This window comes from Python bivittatus, unplaced genomic scaffold (genome assembly GCF_059951505.1).
Source record: "Python bivittatus isolate LINGU-HERP-01145 unplaced genomic scaffold, Pbiv_v1 ctg000690_np1212, whole genome shotgun sequence".
NCBI lineage: Eukaryota > Metazoa > Chordata > Lepidosauria > Squamata > Pythonidae > Python > Python bivittatus.
This window is the reverse complement of record NW_028277096.1, coordinates 10,241,198-10,256,512: the sequence shown is the minus strand read 5'-3', so window position 1 is coordinate 10,256,512 and position 15,315 is coordinate 10,241,198. Positions and strand designations below refer to the sequence as shown.

Sequence of the window (15,315 nt, the reverse complement as noted above, 5' to 3'; positions counted from 1 at the left end):
CTAGAATTCTCTGGAACAATTATTCTTCTTACTAAAACATGGACTATTTTGCTCTGTTTAAATACTGAAAATATCTTTCCTTGCATTTGCTCACTCCCTGTTTAATATTTGGGGTTCTAAGTTTGTTATGATATCTCTTGTGTTCTTTCTTGACTATAATTTATAGGATTAAACAACATATCCACTCCTGAAAACTCAGCCCCATACATAGATTTGCATCCAGTGTACAATTTGGCTCACCTTTCATGGGAAAGAGATTGATTCTTGATGAAGTCCAAGATGTCTTTCAAGATGGGATATTTCTCCTTTATGCTGGGTGCAGATTTAGATTCTTCCATTGAGCGGAAGGAGAGCAGCCGGAGCCGTCCACGGCTGAATGGAGGCTTGCGGGTTGGGGTAGAAGGAGGGGACAAGGTTTCTTCTTGCTCTGAGTTTTTTTCCAGGGCACTACTCTGGGGTGCTGAAGCTAGTTCTGTTTGTGGGGAATCGGGCACTTGCTTTTTGTTTAGTTCAGAGTCTTGACCTCCCTCTGGGAAAGGAAAACCAGTTGCTTCACAAGCAGGTGACGGATGTGATGCCTGGAAATCTGCTTCTACTACAGAACTTGTCCTTTGGCGTTTCCCATTAAGGCCTTGCCCATGGTCCTCCAGATTATCAGAGTTGTAACCTTCTGTCTTGGTCCGTACAGGCAAAAAATTCAGCAACAAAAGACTTTTCTCGATACACTGCTGTGCTACAATGGAAGGCAATGTATGTTTTGTAAGAACAGCACAAGCAACACTCTGCACCCCAAAATCTCAGATCTTTCTTACAGTGTTTCTTTAGAAAACTGGAACACACACTTTGGGAATGTAGCAATTCCAAATAAACAAATGAATGAATGAGGTAGACTATAAAAAACAATACAAATTTCACACATATTAAAGTACTGTAGCTTATTAGAATAATGGTTTGGGTGAGATTCTTCTGCAAACTTCAGGGTTGCCTCAAGCCTCTCCTTTTGCACATCAGTGCACTGTTTTGTCAACCCAGGCAATGGCAAACTGAGCCTGGATGCTAGGAAGAGAATGAATGATGTGTAGTTCAAACATTGTACCAGTTGGTAACAAGACCTTGGGACTTACTGAGAGACATAAAAGCCAGTCATCTTCAAATGAGCCAGGAATTTCTAGAAATATAAGCAGAAGGCCAGAGCATGCTTCCCTACTAGCCTAAGAGGAACATAACTAAACTGAAGTTGTTTACTTGCTAATGAACCTATTTCAAGGTGCTAGTGCTTACTGTTAAATCCCTGAATGGCTTGGAGTCCAAATATCTGAAGGACTGTCTCATGCATAAAGATCAGAGAACTTTCTCACTGCCCCTTTTTTAGGTTGATCTATTATCTTCAAACAAGACAGCCTTCTTTGGTGTTGCCTTGATTTTGGAATGCCCTTTTAAAAGGGATATAGCTGATATTCATGTGATATGCTATGTATATATATGTGCCACGTTAAAACCTAATTTGTTCAGAACTTTTAAAAATACAAAACCAAACATTTTTATATTTGTGTACAGGTATTTTAAATGGTTGATTTAATTTTAAACTTCTGGATTACGTTTAGATTTTACTTTGTATTATTGTAAGGCATGTTTAATCTCTAACTACTGCTCTGAGATGCTTGAAGAAGTTAAGGAATAACATATGCATTCTGAACTAAATAACCAGAGCTGGCTGCAACCATTCCTGAACTACAAAAGCAACTGTGTAAAAAATATATTTCTGCTAGGAATGTGCTGTGCTTCAATTCAGAAGCTGAAAAGGTGCTTTGGAGAAAAAAGCTTCAGAGAGAGTCGTGGCTCACTGAAAACGTCTCTGCTATCTTCACTGATGGCCGCGGTGAAGAATGAGGGACCGGCAAGTAAATTGGACCTTTGGAACCTCTCTGGAGAAGAAGAGGATGGGAGATGGCCCACAAGTGTTCAGAATGACAGCTCTTCATGAGGGGATCTTAGAACAGCGCCAGGAGACGACATCTTTGTTTTCAGCTGCGGTGGAGCCTTTAAAAACGACACTAAGCCAGCTACACTCACTTTCTAATCACTTTTGGAAATGATCTATTTAACTCTCATGGATATTAGAGACCTTCAAAATGCCAAGTTTAATTTGGCACCTGGTGAGTTTTACCTTCTTTCTTTGATACAAGGAATTTTAAATAGAGACTTAAGAGTTTAAAAACAATATATAATTGGCAAAAAGCAAAAAAAAAGAAAAGATTTTGATTTAAGTTATAAATAGACTAGAAGACCCCTGGGAAATGACTGAAATGGAACTAAAACCACATTAGAAACTGTGTTTCTTTGAACATTGCAAATGAGCACTAGAGGGGACTAAATGGCCAGGCAGAAAGGAAAAAAAAATAAAAATAAAAGGGAAGGTGCACCTATCAACATTTAAACTAAGGTTTTAAAGTGGCCAACTTTTAGTATAACTTTTGAGTTCCTTAAAGAGTTCTTTAAAAAATGGACTGAGATATTAATAACTAGTATCTTAGAAAGCTTACAGGTTCCAATGGTTAAACCTTTAGAAGATGTTAAGGGAGATTTTAAAAAGGAACTTATACCTGACACAGATATAATAGGACTTGTAAGTACTGTATGGAATATAATAAAACTGAAAAGTTTACTAAAATGGAAAGACAAAAGACAAAATCAAGAAAATGACTTGGACAAGGAGCAGTTGCAACAAGAAATCCTGGACAGTGCTTCTTTATTGGATTTGCAAAGTAGTTGATAAAGGATCTGGAGAATCTTTTGAATGGCAAAAACTGATGGAAGATCAAATCCTGCAACGCCACTGGAATGAATTAAAGGCCATGATTGTGAAGCACAAAAGGAGAGAATATGAAGTTGGACTATTTGATCAGGGATAAATCATCTCTCTGATACAGTGGTACCTCGGGTTACGAACGCTTCTGTTCATGACCAATTTGGGTCATGAACAGCACCATTCGCAAAATTTTGCTTCCGTTCGCAAACTCCGCATCGGGTGACGAACAGGATCCACGGCCATTTTCCCTGCCGTGACACATGGTTGTGGCTTCCTGTAGGGAGGGGGACTCTCCCTCCAAGCAATAACCGCCTCCCTACCCGCCTTCCTGTCCTCCACGCCAGAAGTCGCCTCGAGCAAGGTTAGCGTTCTCTCTCTTCGTACTGCACTGTACTGTATTTTGTTTCATATTTTTGTGGTTAAAAAAAAAAATACATATGGTTCAGAACGGATTAACCGTAATTACATTGAACCTTATGGGAAAATTTGATTCGGGACGCGACCAAAATCGGTTGGCAACCAAATTCGGATGGGTCAGAATGGATTAACCGTATTTACATTGAACCTTATGGGAAAATTTGATTCGGGTCGCGACCAATTCGGGTCGCAACCAGAGTTGCGAAACGAATTAAGTTCGTGACCTGAGGTACAACTGTATTTCTGATAGCTTCTAATGGACTTTTTGCTGAACTAGGACTGAAAAGATGAAGATTTCTAGATTGTATATACTGTATATATGAGTTAGGTTATGAGAAGAAGAGCTTTTTGTTTGTAATTTTAAAAGAGGATGAAGAGTTATTATGTTAGCTTGTGCTTGGTGTGATAAAGGTTGGAAGCCACTTCTTTATTATTCTCTTTGCTTCTTTTTCCTTTTTCTTTTATTCTGTCTCTTTTCTTTTCTTTCTCTTGTACTTTTTAAACTTCTTTCTTACTTTTCTTTAAACCTTTAGTTTAGTTTGTATTTATTTTTACTATGTCTATTAAAAACTTCAATACAATTATTACAAAAAAAGGTGCTTTGGACTGGGCATGAGTGTGCATGTCATGCCTGTTTGCGCTTCCTTAAAGCCGCATCTTTTCCTGGGCAAACGCAAACCTATGCAAAGCTAAAGAGGCAGATTGTTATTACATTTAAGCCACTTAAATTAAAGATTAAACAGGACTAGTGAAGCTCAGCGAGACACTCTTGTGGAGACTTATCCTTTATTGCAATTTTTACAATTGGTAAAATTTTAGCACCTCTCTTATATCAATCCATACTAATTTAGTTGTGAGGCAGCTTGGAATAACAGGTCAAGCATGTGAAGAAACTGAAAATGATACATAACCCCATAATAAATACATTTGTCTTAAGGCTTCAGACAACTTGCTTCTGCTTTTCCCCTTTCATAACGTTGGCAGATGGGGAAAAGCAAGGATTGCAAAAAGAGGCAAGTGCAGAAAGAGACTTACCAAGACATTCTGGGTTTACCTCGCTCATCTCACCAGCCTGCTGCTCCTCCCCATCACTCCTCTGGCCCATGAGGAACTTCTGCTTCATTTCCAGCTGCAGAAAAGAAAGTTTGAAAAAGAATGAAAGGGTTTCACATTTGCCTTTCCCAGATGACATCTCCATAAACACATTTCCTCACAATGAGTGGAGATCAACAATTCAATGGAATTGTGTTACAAATCCAGATACTTTCTTTAAAAAAAAAACCTAGACAAATATAGGAATGGGCAGCTTATAGACCAAGTACTACTAATAGGCCTAATTTCGAAGATGATCAATTCAGATTCTGCAAAACACATGGCCTTCAGAAGGCAGATTGCACCAGGAAGCATATGGTCCCGAACAGGATTAATGGATTAACAATGTAACAGGTAAGCATAATTCTAACTCATCAAGAAAGCCAATGGATAAGTGAAAGGTATGCTTGTCTCAAGGTTGTACATTGAAGTGGATTTCTCCATATGGAAAATCAGCATGACTGGGGGGACAGCTCTAGCTAAACATTATTCCTGACATGTACAGTAGCAGGATTTTATGCTATTTTTTTTTAATGAAGAGGTATTTGGGAGCCCTCACCTCCTGTTTAGTGGTACAACCTGCACAGATGTTGACCAATTCCTTGAGAAAAGAGTTTTGCAGGATCAATTGCCCCATAAGAGTTGATTACTGCTACCAAAAGAAAGAGATCCTCAAACATCTAAGCAATATCTGACCAATTCTGAACAGCTTTGTAGCACATCAACTCTGGGACTCACTTAGTAAATGAGGGACATATGGAAACACTTAGCAGACCTCTTACCATCCATATTCTGATTCCATCTGCCAGTAAATATACTTGTGCAAATTCTTCATTTAAAGGAGTTTTGTCTCCACTCTTCACTGTAAGGACAAAAAGATGGAGTAAGAACAGAGGCCCTTTTAACCTCTTCTGATCATGCAGCTGACCCGGGATGACATTCAACAATTCCAAAGATTAGGACAGATCTTTGGCATCACTATTGTAGATCACCAAACTTTTGCTGCAGGGCCAGTTTACACAAGTAATCATGCTAATGGTGAAGCTCTCTAGGGCAGGACACCTTCAGCCTGCAAGTTTGATTTTTGCCTTCACAAGAGAAACTTAGTTTCCTGCCCACAGAGAATTCAGCCTTTCTCTCGCCATACTATTTTGGAGTATCAAAGTGCTTTTTGACCCTGTACTGTCTCTGAATGCTCAAGGCAGAATGGAGCCAGAGTGCCTATTTCCACCTGGGTATGATTTACAATTTACCAACTATGTCTCTTCCTGGAAAGAACTGTTACCCAGAACTAGTTACATCCCAGTTAAATTACTGCAAGGTGCTCTGTGTGAGGTTCCCCTTACAGAAGGTTCAGAAATCGCAACGGGTTCAAAATGTGTTAGCAACGTATGCTGGGTGTGATGTGATGGGTACATGTGACATCTACTCCGGCTACACTGCATTGACTCCCACTTACTTTCTGAGCCAAATTCAAGGGGCCTGGTACTGCATATAAATCCTTATACTGCTTAGGCCTCTCCTACCCAAAGAAATGGCTTACTCCAAATGGAGTAACTGGAGAATGAGTCCGGCACGTGGAGGCACTTTGTGTGTGATGCCCTACCAGAAGCCTCATCTGAAATCAACTGGGACCATTTTGGCAGTGGAATTCCCACCTGCAAATGGCTTGGTCAGCCTTTTCCTTGGTGCATTTTAAGAAAAGTCTAAAATGTATTTTTATACCTTTGCCCTTTATAGCTTTAATATGCTCTCAGGTTTCTAATGTTGGCACCAGGTATTCTGGGTCATACTTTATTCTTTCGATGCTGAGATGTTATGATTTTAAAATTATTTTCCATCGTCTTATGAGGCTGTTACTTTTATCTTGTTCCACATTTACTTTTGGTTCGGACTGCTATTTCTTGGGATTGTTAACAGCAACATGTCAGCTTTGCTGGAAGCGTGTGATATAGACAGATATAAATCAATCAATCAGTCTTGCTCCTGTGCTAAGGAAGGATCACATCCTTCTGTATTCATCTTTTATTAAACTGATTATATTGTTGACTATTGAAATATCTCAGAATTTATTACAAAATATGCAATCTGAAGTACCTTACCATCTGTTTTGCTGCATATATAAACTGACCTTAAGTTGATTTCACAAAGAGAAAAATGGCTCTATACCTGTATTATATATGAATTCTTAATTCAAGGCACAAAGTTTTAGTTGCATCTTACAAGAAACAGTTATGGCTACCCAATGGGAGTTCACCCTCGCCCAATTCAAAACTGTTGGCTGACAAATTCAGGATTCCACCAAGAGTTATTAAAACTCAGGGTTTTGTAAGTGTCTCGCGAACAGACTCAACAGAAAATCAATTTAGATATGATTAGAATAACATATAGGAGGCAAGTGTAGAAAAGGAACACTTTGATTGTGGGGCCATAATTTGAAGTTTATGGATATGTTTCTTGCTTCTTAATCTATCTGACTTAAAGATTATATTTTAGAACTTTTTCATTTAACATACATTTTTAAGTGGAAATATGGGCTCCATAGCCATTCTCTCTCTTTTTCTTTATAGTAATTTTATTAAAAATTAAAAATTATTTTAAAAATTAGATAAAAACTAATACAAACTAAAAAAAGAAAAAGAAAAAATGGAAAAGAAAAAATTAGAAAGAAAAATAGAAAAAGAAAAAATAAGAATATAGTAAAGAAAAAGAAAAGAAATATATAAAGAAATGACTTCCCCCTTCATCACAAGTATAAACAATTTTAGTAACTTATCACCTTCTCTTAAAATACAACAAATGATCTCTTTTTCCCATATCTCATCTCTTATTTTTAAACAAATCCTTAAAGCCTTGTCATTCAGTCCAGATCAACAAAAGTCCATTAAGGGTTACCAGACATAACAACATATCTATTCTAATCTTGATCAAATAAGCTACCTTTATATTCCTTCCTTTTACTTTTATCAATCTTGATCTTCATTCTAGATCTTTCTTAATTACGTGGCAAAGCTTTGCTGAGGAGAAAATAGCTAACTGATCTCTCTCTGCTACTTCCAGAATTCCCAACCGCCTTGGTCTATGACTTTAGAGTACTTTCAGGGATATATGTCTTTCTCTTTCATCTGAGCTGTTTAATTACATCAAGGACCAGAATGATATCCTACAACACAACACCCCTGTCTTCTCTCTAAGACGACTTGGCCAACTGGGATTACAGAAGATATGAAAGGGCCTGCCGTCTTTTGATGCAGAAGAATCACAAAGTAATCTTGCAAATGCATCCAAAGCAAATATGATACCCCATCATGGTGGCTTGGAAATTGGACATATCTCAAAATATTCAAAGGAGAACTTTCAGAAGAGTGGTTTCCTATACCAAGCTTCCTAGGAAAAATTAACTTAGGTGCTCTTTCCCTGCTAGTAACACTATTTATTCCTGAAGGCACAAGCTTCAGGTTTTTCCTTGTACATAAAGTGATACATGTCAAGATACAAATATTATGGAGGAAACATGCAAGCTGCACTTTACAGATGAATTTTAAATAACAACTTTCCACATCCTGGTGACCTCTTGATGTGCTAGGCTACAATTCCCATAATCCTCCAGCTGCCACAACATCTGAATGTTCACTGTCATCCAGCACATCTGGAGGAAACCAGGCCAGGGAAGGCTGCTATGTAATATAAGCAGCAGTCTTCGCTATGAGTATATATTCACTAATGTAGAAGTTACCATATTTCTGCAGCTTCCCATACAAATCTGGAGAGAGATACACCAAAGCAGCAAATGTAGACTGGACAGCTTGATCGATAGTAGAACCAGCAACTATATCAGTCTTTGGGGCCTGTTTATTACATGCCTGTAAAAGTCCTTTGAAAAGTTCAGAATTTGGCCCACAGAACTCCTGGGCAGGGTCTGACTTTGAGAACTCAAGGAGAAATTTATGGCAGCAGTTGGCATCTGAGTTGATTTCCTAAAAAAGAGCATCAGAACAGATACAGGCATTAACCTCTACTTCAACCCAACTCAGAGCCCCTAATGATTATTTCTATAAGCATTATAAGATCCAATCTCAATAAGGACATAAAAGAAATAATGTTAAAAGGCTGCAGACAGACAAATGTTATACTATTATACTACGAGAATGAGCCAAGCTATTCTCCTTCTTTACCTATGTGTTGTTTCCCACTGCTCCCTCAGTGTGGCCAAGAAATTAAACTTCCGTCTTATTTATTAAATAAATACATTTTGGATTAGTAAGTTTAAGAAGAGGGTTGGCAACACTGTATACACAAGCAGCAAGGCCTCCATGCTTCCCCAAATTAAGTTAACATTTCGAAAAAACACTGAAATCTTGCAAGATCACAAAACCATGTGAGATGTTGCACAAGGATGCCAACATCTTACGTAGGATCTCACCTTAAAGTGAGACCATAAAATCTTATGACAATTAGCAATCTCATGAAGTTTCAGAGAGTTTTCTTATGGGGGAAGGGCAAAATAGTATGGAGTGAGAAAGTGGCTATTTTCTCACTTAATGTATCATCTAATTCAAATTGCTGGTTGGTTTAATTAAGTTTTGTTGAAAAGTGACCTTCGTGGCCTTGGGGATGATATTGGCTTATTTCCATTAATCACAGTTAAGGTAGCTAAGTGGCTACAACAATATGACAACACTGAAAGTTCAGAACTAGGAGGCAGTATAAAAAGAAAGGAAAATGTATAAAACCAACAGAAGCTAAGATTATGTGATGGAAGACATGAGTGAGGAGGTCCAAGGTCATAGGGAGGGGGAGAAGAATCTCAAGCATCTCCTCAGCCTGCAGCCTGAGCGTGTGAAAACGAAGAGGATGAAACTGGCACCACCCTAAGGAATTCAGTGTTTAGTTGCTGTCATTGGGGGTTAGAGTTGATCTGGCAAGATTCTGTCTAGTAGGTATAAGCTAATAAAGTAACTGAACTGTTCCTGAATTGTTCCACTGAGTTTCTTGGGCTGAACCTGACAGATTAATTTCAAAAATCATGGTCATGATTATAACAGAATTGGTCCAAAGATTTCTTATTTGGATCATAAAAACTTTGAATCAGACTGAATAAAAACTTCTCATCTGAAATGTAGTTAAAAAAATAATTTTAAATCAGTTCCAATAAGAAGCTCTTCTACTTAATAAATTCAGGAATGAAACCTAGCCTAACAACACCTGCTTCATGATTAAAGCTGAAAGCTCTTTTAATCCAAATTCTGTCTGGTCCCATCCTTAGTCTTGATCGCTTGCTCTGATACAAACTGTGGTCAGTTTGAACCACTGAATTATTATATAACAGCTGTCAGAAAAGGAGGAAAAAATGGCCAAAAGGTTCTCTGAATTGATGTTAATAAGCGTGAGCAGCCAACCTTAATACCTTTTTATTTTCCTGCTGGGTTTGGTTTTGCTTCTGGCCTTCTGGTGTTTGCTCAGAACGCATCCGATGCCTGAAGACAGGTTTCCATAAAGGAGAGTTCAGAACTGCTGCCACTTCTGTGGGAGGCAATTCTATTTCACCTCCTACCCCTGGAGAGAATAAACACTAAGTTAGAGTAGCAGAGGCTTTACCGCTGTTAAATTTAATGTATTTTAAGATGACAGTCTGAAAATGTAAAGTCAGTAGAAAATGAAAAAGAAATTCACTATAAAAGCCAGCCAATATACATAAAATGTTAGAGATTGGCACTCCTGTGCCTTTGCTCCACTCCTGAGACTCTCAATATATGCATTCTGTGTAGGTTGTGGTGCTCTTGTTTTCCTTTTGTTCTATTAAACTTTTTGTTTTTCTAAAAGCCATCTTTGGGGGTAATGAGTTGGATGTTGGATCTCATGTCAGATCAACACATCCTTGGGGGACTGCAGTGGCTAAAGTAAAGTAAAGCAAGTAAAAGCACCAGAGGCTAAATATCCCTATTCTAATCCACTTTCTAGCAAAGTTGTTATTTATTTCCGCTCTGTCAGGAAGAAGTGTCCCCCACCAAGGCTTACAACTCACTCACACACAGACACACAAACGCACCACACTTCAGGCACGACAGCCCTTTGAGGGTAGATGGGTGGGTGGGCTATGGGAACACAGAAATTCTAAGTGACAAATTCAGCTCCAATGTTGAGTATTTGTTTTAAAACATATTGTTTAGCATTTCTTCCACTGTTCCCTAAATTTAGAGGCATTTTTAAATATAAACCTTGAGAATAAAATGGTTTCAGCTCTCTCATAGTGCATCCATCTCCCTACCTACAGAAGCATCAAGGGCTTGAAAATGAACAAAGCTAAACTAATAATTACTCACCCTGTGAAGATTTCAACACCATACTCTGTGAAGCTAGGCGCCCCATTAGCTTAGCCGTGAGCAGATGCAAATCCAGGCCCCAAGAAATGTCAACATCAGGCAGTCCATAGGCTGTGACAGAGAACTTGTAGCCCCATTCATTGTTACTGCTATCAGAGTGAAAGAGAAACTGCAACCGAGGACCAGCTTTGAAGGTCACTTTCTACAGAGCAATAAAACAGCCACATTTTTGTAGGTGTAACAGGTTAGTAAAAACAAGTTAAGATCAGACATCAGGGGTAGGAATGCCAACCCACCAACCATGTATCTCTTGCTTAGAATCTGGGGATTGCTCACCTTGGGCCACTTATCTGTGCCAACTTTGGTATCATAGCGAGTTTTTGCACCTTTGGCATCAGTAAATTCCAGGTAATCATACCTACAAATGTTTTTGAACAGATTAAGAACAAGTTTTAAGTGGGCTAATTCTGGCACCCTTTGTCTGATTAATCTGGAAAACAAGACATGCAACTGAGCCCATAAGACAGTTTTTTCATTACGGATATTGAAGGGCCACCAACACTCCTGATGGAAAGAAGGCCCATTAGGGTGCTGAAGGAAAATAGAAAGTCGGTATGGAGAAGGGAACTACATAGCAAGCAGAAGCCCCCACCACGAGGGCAGCAGAAAGCCCACTCTCCCCAAGAATGTTGCCGAAAAGTTGCAAAGTACAAAGAAAGCAGTTCTGTTTTGTTTGTTTTTTTCCAAATTAGGAAGTGATCTCAGAGGTACAGAGGAACAGGACAAATGCCCCTAACCCCATGCTTGATATAACACCCTTCCTTATATTTGTGCACACTGGAATAGAACATTGAGATGTATATGGCCCATTAAATCAAGGACAGAAAATCTTCTAGCGTAAGTCTAACAACCACACCACAACAAACTGTGTTGGCTGGGGCAATGCTTTCTGGAGGGCTGGAGGTTCCTCATACTACCCAAGGTCTTCTGCAAGACATCAGAAATAAGTTATTTGTTGTGGGGGTTACAAAGACACTTAACCCAACCACTTGCTTCTGCAACTGATCCCCAAACCAGGTATCACAACATCACCGGCAGCTTTCTAAATCAGAATCATGCTATTTGCTCATAAAGTCCAGTTTTTCTTCGGGGTTTCATTTCCTGAGACCCTTTTACAGAATCATATAGTTGAATCTAACACTCTGCTTTAGTGTAGGAATCCAAATTAGAGCAGCCTAGACAGCAAAAATTAGAGCAAAATGGATAAACAGGTGCCCACTACTTCTCTGAGCAATGGTTCCACAGTTGAACTACTTTCACTGTTTGAATGATAGAAAAAACTCCTAGCAAAATCTGTCTTCTTGTAACTTCAACCCATTATACCGGGCCCTACACTATGGAACAAGAATGGGTCTTGACCTTCTTCTATGTGATAATCTTTCAGGTATTTGGAAAGTGCTATTATATTCTCCCTAGCAATCTTTTCTCAAGGCAAAATACTCTCAGCTCCCTCAATTTGTAGAGCTTCGTCCCTGATCATCCTCATTGCTCTTCTCCAAATTAGTTTAATCCTCCATAAAATGAAGTGCCCAGAATTGAACATATTATTTGAGGTGGAATCTGACCAAAGGGGCACTACTACTTCCTGTCACTTGGAAACTATACTGCTGCTGATGCAGCCTAAAACTGCCTTTGTAACCACATCACAATATTGCGGACTTGTATTCAGTTTTCAGACAAACAGTATTCCAGTATCTTTTTCACAAGTATTATTACCAAGCCACGTACCCATATCAGATGCTTCTGCATTTGAGTTTGCTTGCTAAATGAACAATTTCACAATTATTTCTATGAAATGTCATTCTTTTACTTTTGGTCCATTTCTTTCATCTACCCAGATCATTTCAAATTTCATATCTGTCCTCTAGGGAAGGGTCAGGAAAAAGGGCCACATCCAGCCCCTCCTCCGGCACCGCAGGCATGGCTCACAGGCCAAGGGGTGTGGCAGTCATTGGACGGTGCCGGCCCACCAGCAGAGGCCTCTGATAGGCTGCTGCTCAGGCCTGGTGATCTGCTGCCTGCCCTCCATTCTTAGGTCATGGGCTGTTTGAAACCAGGCAGTGGGCCAGATTTGGCCCATGGGCTGTAGTTTGCCCACCCCTGCTCTAGGATATGAGATATCCAATCCAACTGTGTGTGGTCTGCAAATTTCATAAACATTTCCACCACCAAGTCATTAACAGAAATACTGAACAGTAGAGAACCAAGGATGTAATTGTATTTAGCTATGTCAGCTCTTCAAGGTAGACCAGACTAGCAAACCAATGCCACGTAGGTCAGTACTACTTTCATTGTAAAGCTTTAATAACAGAATCTTGCAAGTCTGAATCTGCTTCTTTTTTATCTTCATGTGAACTAAGGAGGGACTTGTCTGGCATGTTTACTCATGTTACATTCTTGGCCTGGGCTCAGGCCCCTTTTTTCTGACCTTTACCTTGGTAGCAGCTCTTCCTCCTGTCCTTCAAGGACATTCCCTCTGCCCTCTACAAGCACCCCACTCAATACCTCGCAGTTTTTAACTAGATTAAACTGAGGATGCCACTTACTAAGTGACCTCCTGAATGCAATAAACTGCAATCCCTACAAGAAACTGATTACCATAATACATTTTCTTGTCCTGCAAACTTTAGCAGCATAGGACCTGATGGGAAGAGGTATAAGATGTGAGACAAATGTTATTGTACAAAACCATCCACTCACCTTCTTCCATTTTGGTTTTAGGTTTAAAATCCCTGACCCTTCGGGAAGCAGGGTCCTAAAACTGTTCTTACATAACAATCTAAGAACCACCTCTTTTGCAGTAGCTTCAACAATGCAGCTAATAAGGCCAAAAGGAAATGTTAACAAAGAAGTGTTAATACAGGATTGACCAACTTGCCTCCGCTCTGTTTCACATCTTTCGTCAAACTCAACCTCAAAGTAAGTTGCTCCTGGGCAGAGGAAGACAGTAACATCATGGCAGTTGTTATCATAATTATGGGGAGATTCCGCTGTCCATGTTCGTAGTACCACTGGCTGCTCCTGCTGCCAGCTTTCTATGCCCATCTGACACAAATAAAACCATAAAGAAGGTGCAGATATTAGTCAACTCTCTGAAGCTTGGTCTAGAAAACAATTGCGACTACTTGTCCAGTGGGCACATGGAAAATTAATCCAGAGCTCCAATTTAGGTCTTGACTTGTCTAATAGCAGTGGGCCTACCCACCCAGGGATCTGTTTCTCTATTTTAAAAGTTGTACAAGTAGTCCTTGACTTACAACCATTCATTCAGCAACTGTTCGAAGTTATGACAGTGCTGAAAAAGGAGACTTATGACCAGTCCTTGAAACTGCAGCCCTCCCAGCACTCCACGGTCACGTGATTGTGATCTGGGTGCTTGGCACTTACAACTGGTTGCCAAGCACCCTGTGATCACATGATCGCCATTTGCAACCTTCCATGCTGGCTTCCCCAGAAAATCAAAGGGGAAGCTGGCAAGGAAGATCACAAGTCGCTGGGGTAAGTCTTCCCCACCTGTGCACCCTCCCCCAGCCCCTCTGTGTTCACACCACGCCAGCCACTTGTGCACCCCCACACCCTCTCCCCAACCTGTGCCACACCCCTGCACACCCTCCCTGACCCGCACCTCTCATGCACCCCATGCACCCTCACCAACCTACGCCACATCCCCTCCTTGACCCATACTGCAGTTCTGCGTATCCTCCCTGACCCATGTGGTGCCTCTTGCGCACCCCGACCCATGCCATAGCCCATGCACCCTCCCCGGCCACACTGCATCCCTGCGCACCCTCCCAGACCCTCCCTCACATGCCCACCTACCCCCTCACTCCCTCCCCCACCTGGCAACAGCCACTTACCTACCTGAGGGCCTGGGACTTGCAATTTTTTGCTGGCTTCCCCACTGACTGGTTGTGGGAAGCCAGCAGGAAGTTGCCTTGCCTATCAACCATGGGATTCAGTTAACGACGGTAATCGGGACTGCAGGGACTGCCATTGTTAAGTGATGTGGTTGTGCTTTATGGCTGCATCACTTAGCGATAGAAATTCTGGTCCCAATTGCCATTGTAAGTTGAGGACTACCTGTATGCTGACTTTCAAAATCAGATTTTCCTAAGCTGGTTTACAACAGATCTTCATATGCCAGAGCCTAGAAACCTGAGATTCAGCTGAAGCCTCTGTAATGCTTTACAGATTTTTCTGCATACTTTAAGCAGGAAAGAGAAATATCAGCTACAAGCACCAATAATAGTGCAGTAGTAGTAAAAACAGAGGAGCACAGAGCTAAGATTCATCTAATGACTGCCTGAATAAAAAGAGACTTCTCAGTGCTACTCCAGCTACAACAGGTACTTATTTTTTGGATTTATATCCTGCTTTTCATTCAGAACTCAGCACAGCAAAGAAAGTACTCCCACTTCCTATTTTTCCCCAGTACAATAACACCGTGAGGTAGGTTGAACTGAAAAAAACTGACTGGCCCAGTGAGATTCTATGGCTCAGAATGGACCAGAAACTGAATCTCCCACTCCTAATCTAACATCTAAGCCACTACCCCACACTGGGTCCCAGAATCTCAGGTATCTCTCTGAACTGCCAGGAATATGCTCCACATAT

General features: G+C 40.3%; 1 protein-coding gene across 2 annotated transcripts in view; it reads right to left on the bottom strand.

Annotated features, from left to right (window-relative positions):
* ZZEF1 (zinc finger ZZ-type and EF-hand domain containing 1) overlaps positions 1-15,315 on the bottom strand; it is an 83,317-nt gene that overhangs the window by 37,063 nt on the left and 30,939 nt on the right. For both annotated transcript variants that reach the window (XM_088152424.1, XM_088152426.1), the window contains 8 exons: positions 13,580-13,746; positions 10,978-11,059; positions 10,642-10,843; positions 9,726-9,874; positions 8,055-8,295; positions 5,101-5,180; positions 4,262-4,355; positions 241-733 (listed from right to left, as the gene is read on the bottom strand). In XM_088152424.1, the coding sequence (XP_088008550.1) occupies positions 241-733; positions 4,262-4,355; positions 5,101-5,180; positions 8,055-8,295; positions 9,726-9,874; positions 10,642-10,843; positions 10,978-11,059; positions 13,580-13,746 (1,508 nt within the window). The remainder of the gene's footprint in view (positions 1-240; positions 734-4,261; positions 4,356-5,100; positions 5,181-8,054; positions 8,296-9,725; positions 9,875-10,641; positions 10,844-10,977; positions 11,060-13,579; positions 13,747-15,315) is intronic.